The 10729-nt window shown below is 33.3% G+C and overlaps 2 protein-coding genes and 1 non-coding gene across 8 annotated transcripts; all 3 read right to left on the bottom strand.

The window, feature by feature from the left end:
* Nucleotides 1-1664: 1664 nt before the first annotated feature.
* LOC141668622 (ureide permease 2-like) lies at nucleotides 1665-5782 on the bottom strand. Of its 6 annotated transcripts, none has more exons than XM_074475578.1 (7): nucleotides 5604-5782; nucleotides 4465-4727; nucleotides 3621-3759; nucleotides 3341-3515; nucleotides 2836-2974; nucleotides 2181-2555; nucleotides 1665-2074 (listed from the first exon to the last, which is right to left on the bottom strand). In XM_074475578.1, the coding sequence occupies exons 2-7, from the start codon at nucleotides 4699-4701 to the stop codon at nucleotides 1922-1924; spliced, it is 1218 nt and encodes a 405-aa protein (XP_074331679.1). In that variant the 5' UTR covers nucleotides 4702-4727; nucleotides 5604-5782; the 3' UTR covers nucleotides 1665-1921. The 6 variants fall into 6 exon arrangements, with proteins under 6 accessions (XP_074331679.1, XP_074331680.1, XP_074331675.1 ...); XM_074475579.1 differs by having other exon boundaries at nucleotides 4465-4709; XM_074475574.1 differs by lacking the exon at nucleotides 5604-5782 and adding an exon at nucleotides 5014-5456.
* Nucleotides 5783-6234: 452 nt separating this feature from the next.
* TRNAP-AGG (transfer RNA proline (anticodon AGG)) lies at nucleotides 6235-6306 on the bottom strand. The gene has a single exon. It is a non-coding gene; the product is annotated as a tRNA-Pro (tRNA).
* Nucleotides 6307-6447: 141 nt separating this feature from the next.
* On the bottom strand, nucleotides 6448-10253 carry LOC141668258 (uncharacterized). The gene is made up of 9 exons (XM_074475052.1): nucleotides 10002-10253; nucleotides 9190-9310; nucleotides 8812-8879; nucleotides 8655-8714; nucleotides 8410-8568; nucleotides 7831-7977; nucleotides 7161-7375; nucleotides 6938-7046; nucleotides 6448-6824 (listed from the first exon to the last, which is right to left on the bottom strand). Exons 1-9 carry the CDS (start codon nucleotides 10140-10142, stop codon nucleotides 6759-6761), a joined length of 1086 nt encoding a protein of 361 aa, XP_074331153.1. The 5' UTR covers nucleotides 10143-10253; the 3' UTR covers nucleotides 6448-6758.
* Between the last annotated feature and the right edge of the window lie 476 nt (nucleotides 10254-10729).

Here is a 10729-nt window from a genome sequence, read left to right as displayed (position 1 = left end):
AAACACGATCAATTATTTAATTTCTAAACAAATTGTATACATACATATATTAAAAGCAGAAACTCAGCAAGACACATACTTTACTCGTAAGAATATACCGAAACCTATAACTTTAATATGTAATAAATGATTAATATTATACAAATAGCTAACGCAGACATGCAATCTAACAAAAGCAAAATAATAAAATCACGTAGTCAAATGGGCCTTAAAGCCCACTAGCCGCTAAACTAAAACAATTACTACAACCTACCACCTGGCCTCTATATTATATTTTAACATTTAAATCAACATGTATTCTAATAAAAATTAAAATAAACGAGCATGCACACATATTAATTTAGTTATTATTAAATTAAGACTTGGTGATATAATGCATGTGTAGTAAACATATATTATCATATTAACATACAGGTTACCAACTTGCACCCCAATTTGACATTTAATTTATAATAAAATTTATATTACTGACAAAACCATGTTAACTATATATCTAGATTATTCAAGTAATTAACAAATCTGTATAAACTAAAGTAGAATATATTTTCGTAAACACATTCTAAACAAATTTAATTTAACTAGTAAAAGGATAATTTTCAAATTCTATAAATCTAATAATTATTAAATAGTAGCAGAATCATTTTAGTTTATTCTAACCTTAAACCTCGTACAAAATGCATACACGTATTATTTGTTAAAAATAAACATGGCAGGAGACTTGTTGATAAACAAACTTACAATGTAAATCATGCATGAACCAGATTACACGTACAAAATTTGTTTACTCAAATTAACTATAATCCGCGGAGAAAAGATCAAGGAAGCATGGCAAAAGCAACTAACATGATATAATAAAGTATTTTAATTTCACCATAATTCAAAACCTGCCACATGATCACATAAATATAATTGAGAAACAAAAGTGACGAAAACAAAGTAGGACAAAAGTCTTACCTTTAGGAGGTGTAGAGCCTGTACGGATTTTTATTATTGTCTAAAGGTCTTTATATAGGCACACAAAAATCCCCTAATTTGAATTAGAAAATAATAATATTTCCTCCTAAACATTTACTGCCTCTCCAAGTAAATTCCATAAATAAATATTTGACACACACAATTACCTAAACTAAAAAAGATTTTGATTTTCTAAATTATTCTTACACTTATTTCCACAAATAACAAATCTTTTGCCAACTCAAATGACTTGCACAAAAAGTTTCCGGAATATTCTAAATAAATATTTATCTAAACAAATTAATATCTAATTACTAATAAATAAATTTAAAAAAATAAAATTATGGATTTTACAATTATGCTATAAATTTATTTTCAGTTTTCATTATATTTTATTTTATAATTTTTAGTTAATTTTTATTATTGCATGTAGTTAATATTTTTTGGGAATTTATTAAAAATATTCATAATTTTTAAAACTTATTTACAAAAATACGGTTGCTCTGAGTAGTTTTGTAATGAAAATAATAGATAACAAAACCGGGATGAGGAATAATAACTATAAAAAATTTATATGAACTCCCCTTGGTGGACATTTTTCTGTTTATTTAAAAGATGAGTAGATAATAAGGTAGTATTCTATTCCCGAGAGTGTTTTTTTCTTTATACAAACTTGGAGACAAATTTTTTTTTTTTTTTTGTCAGGAAACTTGGTGACAATTTTTTTTCTTTATACAAACTTGGTGACAATTGATTTTATGCAAAATGCACATATATCCTCCTAAAGGTTTCACAGCCCAGATTCTTAACCATTACAATGATCTTTCCCAAACATGTATACAGAAATGCTGGTATAATATGTCACTACTATAACATCCTGTGTATGTGCAGCTTTTGTACAAATTTCAGGCCTTTAAACTCCTTTGCTTGAACTTTTATGATTTGAGGCAAAAAAGAACCTAGATGGTTATTTACGATGCCCCGATGATGCCATGAGAACTGCAACAGCCACAATGAACATAAACAACATGCTTCCAAGCAATATATATGTTCTTCTTGATGATTTCCTATACTCTCCAAACAAAACTACTCCCCAAAATGTGCTCACTAGTGGGAGTGCCTGTAATGCGCATACATCGGATTCAGAATATAAAAGATCTCTAATGCAAAAGCATGGTTTCAAATACAGATACATATTATTTGTTTGTGTTGAGTGATAATTATACCTGGACGGCATCAGCTGCTGCATATCCAGCAGCTTGACCCCCCATAAATTGGAGACCATTACCAAAACCACACAAGAAACCTGCCAAAAGGGCCCAACCTCTTCCATCCCAATCTGTCAAGTAAGCCTTGAGTGATGATCGAGGTAAATTCAAAACAGGGTGATAGAGGAAGCTGATATTGAGAACTACAGCAACCACGAAACATGAGACTGAGAACCAGAAAAATGCGGTGTAGACACTTAAGTGAGGGACACCATCTTTTAAGGTGTCCCATTGATCATTTGTTGCAAGGTTAAATGCTGGTGAAAATAGAGAAAAGCAGACTCCAGCAAAGAAAGTAATGCCCAAACCAATGATGGTACTCTTCCCAAACACCTGAAGTTGTGGTCATAAACTGAACCTATTAAAAATTTAGGACTCTAAAAATAACCGAAACTTTTAAAACAACAAAAAAAACAAATATTTAAAGATCACAGCAATGAATATATAACATTAGCCAAATGCAATTTAAGACTTCTAAATTTGGGGGAATGGGATGTGATGGCATGAAAATTGTTTAACAACATGCTGCAAAATGGCTCAAATTTCCCTACACCCCCCCCCAAACACCTCCCTCCAGCAAACCTGTTATGAGAAGTAAATATTTTTCACAAACCTTAATCGACCTTCTATTCTCAAGTTCTATAAGAAAACTGGCGCTCCCAACTTTTGCTTTATCTGAAGTGGCAATTCCACCCTCCAAGTCTTTACCAACTGAGTCTCTGTCTGTTTCACGGGACACAGGAAGGTTACTCCTGCCAAATATTATGTTGACATTATAGTTTTGATTTCACTTGAATAATTCCATGAAGTGATAGCAACAAACTGCTGTAACTGGAAGGCTATAAACTAGAAAATTCACATGCAGCAAAAGTCATTTTTTCTGTAAAACATGGTGGAGAAGAAGCTGCACAGATACAAGAATATAATCTGTCTGTAACACTATCAGCCTATCAGAAAATGTCAAGGATCCATCTGTAAAAATAGAAGTATTTACTATTGTTCTCATTAACCTTTGTCATGAACTTTACCTTTTTTTTCTACACTATTTTTGTGTGCTTTCATTATGAAAAATAAACACGACTTCTTTACAATTTAAAGTATATGGGACAGAACTATACCGAGATGCATCATTCTTAGAATTTGCAAAATGTCTTAGTTTTGCTTTATCATCTGATGCATTAGATGCATGAACACATGAGCCAAGACAAACAGCAATCAAGAAACATCCAACCCCGGGAAAAAGAATCTCAGCCTTATTGATTTTGTCATCTAAAAAGTAATTCATACTTGTCCCTGCAACAAACACAACAGACATACAGTAAACTTCCAAAATCAATGGCAACATAAATGTTCTGGATATAACATTTCTAATAAGTCTGCACATGCAAATAACTGTACCAATTACAACTGTTATGCTTGAAGTGACGACTTCAGTCACTGATAACCCAACAAATGCCCAAGCATACTGTGTAGAGAGATTCCCAATACTAAGGACCACGCCTCCAGCCATTGCAAACAAAACACTCGGCCAGTTATCCTGCATTAATCACCTTGTGCACTTGAAATTCTAACATCACACCAATACTAAACAATGGTTTCTATGAGCAAGTCTAATGCAATGCTAAACTTGGTTGCTTTTCTATAATTTGGAACCAAATGCAAAAAAACACAACTCCATAAATATGCATAAATGCGTACTTGGTTCCAAATTTGAAACCAAGGATGCATATATGCTTCTGGCCACATCATCAATCAACCATAAATAAAATGCAAGTTGATGTACTTTAAAAAAGGTTGGAAGAGATAGACAAAATGTTGATTAAATTTAGAATTATGTGTTTGCAAAATGCCTGTAGCTTTGGAGTGCAAGGTCTACTCTAGCTACAAAATTTACGATTTTGGTTTGCAATGGCTATAACCATTTTGCATTTGGCTAACAAGTCGCAACTTGCAAAGCATGTACGTTGTGTGAGCATTCATGTGAATTTCTGTAACTTACTAATTTCAGATATTAATTAGTCACCCAGAGTGTAAAGGATCATATCACCAAATGAAAAGAAGATTCAATATTCTTGACTGCATTACAAACACATGAAACTTATTTCATTTTTAAAGAAATACTTGCAAGAATTTCTTTAGGTGATTCCACTGAACAAATTAAAAGCATCGATACAACTAGTGGCACATGATAACTTTAGCTATTATGCATTACTAAAGCCAGACCCTTGCAGATTTTACCAACCTGAGAAAGCTGAATCAAGAAATTTGGCCTTTCGTCTGTACCTTTACCAATCTCCCCAAACGTGAAAGCAATGATTACAGCAGCCAACAGATTAGTAATGGTATAATCAAGGTAAGTATGCTGAGGCAGACGACCTCGTCTTTCTAAGAGAGTTAAAAGAGCAGGCCAAGTACCCAAGAAGAAGAGTGCAAGCAGCATACATGCTATGGCGCCTTCTTTTTTCTCCACCAGATACATATTCAACCCTATAGACAAGCTCCTCTCTGTCAGAAGATCAAAAAGCAAGAATTCCAAGAAAATCCTTAATAGCAAGATGAGTTAAGCATTCTAGTGCTTTTCCACCATTACCAAATTACACATAACTAGATTCTATGTGATTCTTAAAGTGATTTAGAGCACAGATCTAATGATTGTCTAAATAGTTTGGCTAAACATCATTTTAAGAATTTTGATTCAAAATAGAAGTAAAAGGACAAACCAAATCTGCCTAACCTTAGAGTTTCTGGATTAATATAACACCTGCAGGAAATCTACAAATTACAAACTTACCTACACTCTGCCTAACCTTAGAGTTTCTGGATTACTATAACACCTGCAGGAAAATCTATAATTTACAAACTGACCTACACTGAGACTCGTCTCTCACTCTCTTGTTACCACAAAAAGAGCGCCACTAATGCTAGGGATCAAAGATTATATATTTCCTCCAAAAGAGAATGAAGGAGTAAACAAGGAAGATTCTTCTAAAATGGAATGCATCTATAGAGCACCTTATAAAGTAACATACATACTGATATAGTAATTCCAGATATACTAATATATCCAAACTGCAAGAAACTATTTTGAAAACTGATACAGGATCAAGATTTTGACATTCTATTACATGGAAATGTGCTATATATGCAGGAGTTTGTCTAGTGTGTCCACGAACACACAATAAACACTGACTTTTATGAATTTAGATGTATTTCTATTAGTGAAATTGTTGTGAATGCATGAGGGATCCATCAATATTTATGATTGAAAAGACAAATCCAAATTTGACACACGACTTCTTGTTACGTGCCGATGTACACATCACAAAAAATCCATATATGCAAATGTCTAGTAGCATAACATTAAAAGTAAGAAACACTTACCCAGAAAATGACACAATGCAAAAATCACCACTAATTCTCAAAGAACTGGGATATTTATCAATGATTGTGTGTGTAAACTGGCACAGTTTATATGTAAGCAGGCTCTACAGTCCTTAAAAAGAATGAGACAGAGTTGCTGACTTTATCTCAACTGCATATTCCTAGTATCTAATGGCTGCCAATTCTCCACGGAATCATTATGTTACTTTTGTCAGCCCTCGTGTTTTATATTCTTGAATCTTGAAAATCTTTTATACATGGGCCAGTTATTATCAATGGGTAGCTATTGACTGGTAGAATATTTAATTTAGCAAGTCAAAAATACAAATATAATGTAGTTGTTTCATTGGGTATGGGCTCTTCTCTGGTCACTATAGTGAAGTGGCTCTCATTTTTTAAATCTTCAAAAACATGAAAAGTCATTGGTGATTGAATTCAAGACAATGACAAGTTATTTGTTTTTATTGAAATAGTTAGTATGAAAATGGTTAAAAACTTAGAATAGAGTTGGATGTACTTTTACTTTTAGTAGTGGATAACTAAAACTCGATGAACTATTTAACGTCGTGCAACTAATTAACTCCAGAAAATAGTCCCACGTGAGAGATTAATGCAAAAATCATAAAAATAAGGGGCATTCCGAGAATTGAACTCGGGACCTCTCGCACCCTAAGCGAGAATCATACCACTAGACCAAATGCCCTTAGATGCTAACAACTTAACTGTTCTACTTTTTAAATATACACGTCTCTTTCACATTACAACCATCCTCTAGGGGTACATAAAATATTATGGCGATAAAGGTCTAAACAGCAAAATGTAAATACAGGATCAGATCACCCACTGAAGCAACGTGTAGAAGTTAGCAATGATTAAAACAAATTATCCTGGTCCTTGGCAAATATCTGTCACAAATTATCCTGGTCCTTGGCTCATGCCACATTAGTCATGACATATGAATACAGATCACATTTTGAATAGACATGGAGATCTGACAATAGTACCGAGTACTTGACAAAAAATGACGGTATTTCATCAGATTCACTCTCATGTATAGTTTCGTTTCATCGAATTAGACTGATATCTAGACCTGTTATCCGAGTTATCTTGGACCCAACTTCAACTTCTCAAGCTTGTGAACTAAGCTTCCATGTCTTACTTTGGTGCTCCATCTTGAAAAAAGTTTCCGAGAAGTCTCTGATCGAACACCATACTTGGTACCTGCCAGCAAAACTCATGAGTATGAACGGAAAGGGATATTCTTGTCTAACCGTAGTTGTTTCCTCTAGGCAAGGGAGATTAAGAAGATTCAGAAAGAGAGAAATTAGACCCACCTTGTTGCCAAAGAAAATCTTGGAGTTGTTAGCAATTGCTTCAATGAACCTGAGCTCCAAAAATTGAGGAGTAAGTTTTAACTTGTTTGCCTCTGCTTCTCTCATCGTCCTGCGGATGAAAAACATGTTATCATCGTTAATATTTCTACCACTGTTTACACATACTTGTGTGCGTCTATACAGCCAAATTATTTATGATAAGTGAAAAAGATAGAAATTCCACTTGTAAAAATCAGCATCTGCCAAACTTCTTTCTTTGGCAAGATACATAGAGTTTGCGATTTCCTCTTCCTTCCTCGCACTATCCTTCTCAGCCAACTTTTGTTCCATCTGGATTAAACTAACATGTGCATGCTTCTGAGCTTCACTTATAGCAATTTTCTTCTGTGTCTCTGCCTCCTTCTCAGCTACCTTTTGTTTCTCTACTGCAATTAAGACCTACATGAAAACATTTGTCACCACCACTGATAGATGCAGACTTTATCGCTCAAAACATTTAATAGTAAACAAGCCTATCAAAACAGCTCACTGAATCTTCTACCTCCCACCACTAAGAAAAGAGAAAGAACTAGAGGGGAACATACCCATAAATTAACAAACCTTAACACTGGAAACTCAATTAGGTGTTGGAGATGAGTATTGTTAATTTGTTACTAGGCAGGTGCTATATCTAACAATTTTTTTTGCTAAGCTATATCTAACAAGGTTATATACTATAAGGCATAACTCTGAAAAAGAAAAGACAAACAGCATTTTAAAGATACTACTCACAGGGATTCTATATTACTTGCCACATGTTGCCCAAATCTTCATAGTTATTTCACTAAAAAGTTAATTATCGTTTTAATAGAAGTGTGCCATACAGCATACTCAAGAAATATAAGACAGAGTACCTTTGTTCGCTCTTCCTCCATCTGTTCAAAATTCCGCCTTATACTATCTGGGATAGTAGGTTTTGTGACACGCACACTTATAATTTCAATACCTGGGGCATACTTTGTGCAATCAGCCTGAAGAGCATCTTTCATTTTCTCATCGATCTGAAAATTTTCAAGGTTGTTCAGACTGAATCATAGAAGCAAACTTCCAAATTAAAAGAAAAAATGGCAGGTATTATTGGTATGCAGACAATCCATTCCTGATGTGAAGTTACTCATTTCATGAATCAAACATAAATATCTTCAACATTCAAATTAAAATACTATATATACAAGTTAGACGTAGTTATTGTTGCTACAGACAAGTGTTGTGTTACTTTGAAATTAGGATAATCAAATAGTTAAAATAATTCACTTCCCCTACGAATCTTTGATTGTCTTCAATGGTGTAGCTAGTTGACAGATCAAGGACAGGGAACTGGACTTTCAGTTTTCAAGAGTTTAATAAGATAAAATGACCCATGAGATTTTCAAGGTAGCAACAACCTAGTTAATATATTATTATCAAAGCTGGAGCTGGTTGTGTAGTCTTACCTGATCAAACATATCAATATAAACTTGCTGAAGAGAATGTCCACTGCAGAACTGATTAATCTCATGGTGGATCTTGTCATAGATCCATGTGTTGTCATAATTAACACCATAGTTCAACAGTGTATCATAAACATACTCCTTTTTTAGGCGATTGACAACCTAAAAACAAAATTAATTGCAATTATTAAATTTAAGGCAGTTATCGGATATAAAAAAATTCCATTGTCTCACTCAAACACACTTACCTCTATCTTCTCAAAGTTAGTCATAACACCACCTTTTGTGCCACATGGAATATCTCTCACCTGAAGGTTAAAAACCAAAATATAACAACACAAATTCAATATTTGCAATCAAAAGCACTCTTTCCTTTCAATCAAGGGCTTCATAAATTCTAATTACCAGATCTGTCTGAAGAGTCACTTGGATGGCCTCAAAGTGGGTTATCATAGGCAGCTTCACATGAAAGCCTATAATATTACAAAGGCACATTCAACTATCTTATAAAATCATAACAAAATTTCTCCCGACCAAAAGAGTCCTAAAACATTAACACTTAGGATTATAAATAAACAAGAACCCATTTCAAAGGTGAGAATCAAGTACAAGTCAGTGATGCATTTTCACCTTATTAGTTTTAACATTATATGCACCGCAATTTAATACTGAACAATAGACTTAAAATGCACATTGAAAGGTCTAGTTTTAACGTTATATGCATGGTAATTTAAATACTGAACAATAGACACAAATTGCACATCTAAAGCCCTAAAATCAAACCTGGATCAGTAATTGTCCTAAGCAGAGCACCTCCTCTCCAATAAACCCCAACATGACCTTCCGGAACTTGGTGCACAATAGATAAGCTACTCGTCAAGTTGGACGCCGACGGAACAACAACCTATTAACCACACAACGTCAATAAAACCCTAAGCCCAATATCGGTCCTAAAATCCCGATTTATCTCTAAAATAGCAACAAAGCACGAAAATACTACAACTAAGTCACCAATCATAACATGATAGCTCATTTACGAACCTTCAAAACATATCGTATACTTAATTTACAAGTAAAAAACTCGAGTTATTTACCAATTACTAACCACAAGCTAGAACCACACAATGTCAATAAAAGCCTAACATCAAAATCAGTCTTAGAACCCCGATTCACTCCAAACAACTCCTAAATAAGAACGAAGCACAAAAGTCTATTCAATCCCAAACAACTCCTGGATAACAACAAAGCACGAAAGTACAATTACGATTCACTCCAAACAACTCCAGAATAACAACAAAGCACGAAAGTACAATAACAATTTACAAATCATAACAGTGTAGCTCATTTTACAATCCGTAAAAACATAATCGCATACTTAGCATACTTAATATACACAGTAAAAACTCAAGTTATTTAACGATCACTACTACTTGTTTACAATAACTTCAAAATTTTACAAACATAGCCACAAAGTTAACAAGGAACAAGTATCTATTTGAACTAGTAAAAAAAATAGAGTTAAATTAAAACACAAAATTAAAAAATATAAAAATATAAAACCCTATATGTGAGAAAATAGAGAAAGGCTAACTAACCATAGCAACGATAGCGATGAAGGACAAGAGAACAGTTAATATTGGAGTTAAATCTCCGCCGCCTTGTTGCGGTGGTTGGTTGGTAGTTCGCGGTGGCGCCGGTGGGCCAGTTCGTTGTTGCTGAGTCTGATGTCCGTCCATGACCGAGTTACTGAGTTACTCAATTATTTGCCTTTCTGTTTTTTTTTTTTGAATTATTGTCGAAAATATATATTTTTCTTACCCCCTCCTCCAAGCTTGAATTTATAGAGTATGCTTTTAAGATCCGATCTTTAATTGTTGATTTGTGCATTTTACTGTTTTTTCCTTTTTTTAAGCACAACTAGGCAAGGGACAAAAAGGTAAGAGAAATGTTAGAGCCCCTCGTTATTTTTTATTAATAAAATATATTTTTTTTATTAATATGAGTATCACGAAATTAAGTAATCCCATTTATAATTTGAAAATATTTTTCGGATCATTTTAAGGGGGCTCACAAGATATTTATAATTTATTATCGGATTTTTTTTTATATATTTTGATCATTTTCGTGAAAGGATCGGGATGCATGTAATTATCAGGTTAAATCATAAAGTTGCAATTAATTTTTTATAAGAAAAATTATAATTTATTAGTGGGGTTCTTTTAAAAATACCTTAATTTTTTAAAAAATATTTCGAAAATACTGGCATTTTTAAACTTATTTTCAAAAATACAGTTTTTTAAGTTTAAATTTCAAAAATACGATT

The sequence above is a fragment of the Apium graveolens genome, chromosome 6 (genome assembly GCF_009905375.1).
Source record: "Apium graveolens cultivar Ventura chromosome 6, ASM990537v1, whole genome shotgun sequence".
Taxonomy (NCBI): Eukaryota; Viridiplantae; Streptophyta; class Magnoliopsida; order Apiales; family Apiaceae; genus Apium; species Apium graveolens.
This window is presented reverse-complemented; position numbering and strand designations above follow the sequence as displayed.

Coding starts and splice junctions, on each gene's coding strand:
- LOC141668622 (XM_074475578.1), bottom strand. CDS start 4,701: ATGTATCTGGTGGAGAAAAAAGAAGGCGCCATAGCATGTATGCTGCTT. Junction 3,760..4,464: donor TCTTGATTCAGCTTTCTCAG/GTTGGTAAAATC, acceptor TGATTAATGCAG/GATAACTGGCCGAGTGTTTT. Junction 3,516..3,620: donor AAGCATAACAGTTGTAATTG/GTACAGTTATTT, acceptor TGTTTGTTGCAG/GGACAAGTATGAATTACTTT.
- LOC141668258 (XM_074475052.1), bottom strand. CDS start 10,142: ATGGACGGACATCAGACTCAGCAACAACGAACTGGCCCACCGGCGCCA. Junction 8,880..9,189: donor TAGGACAATTACTGATCCAG/GTTTGATTTTAG, acceptor GTAATATTATAG/GCTTTCATGTGAAGCTGCCT. Junction 8,569..8,654: donor CTAACTTTGAGAAGATAGAG/GTAAGTGTGTTT, acceptor TTTTGTTTTTAG/GTTGTCAATCGCCTAAAAAA.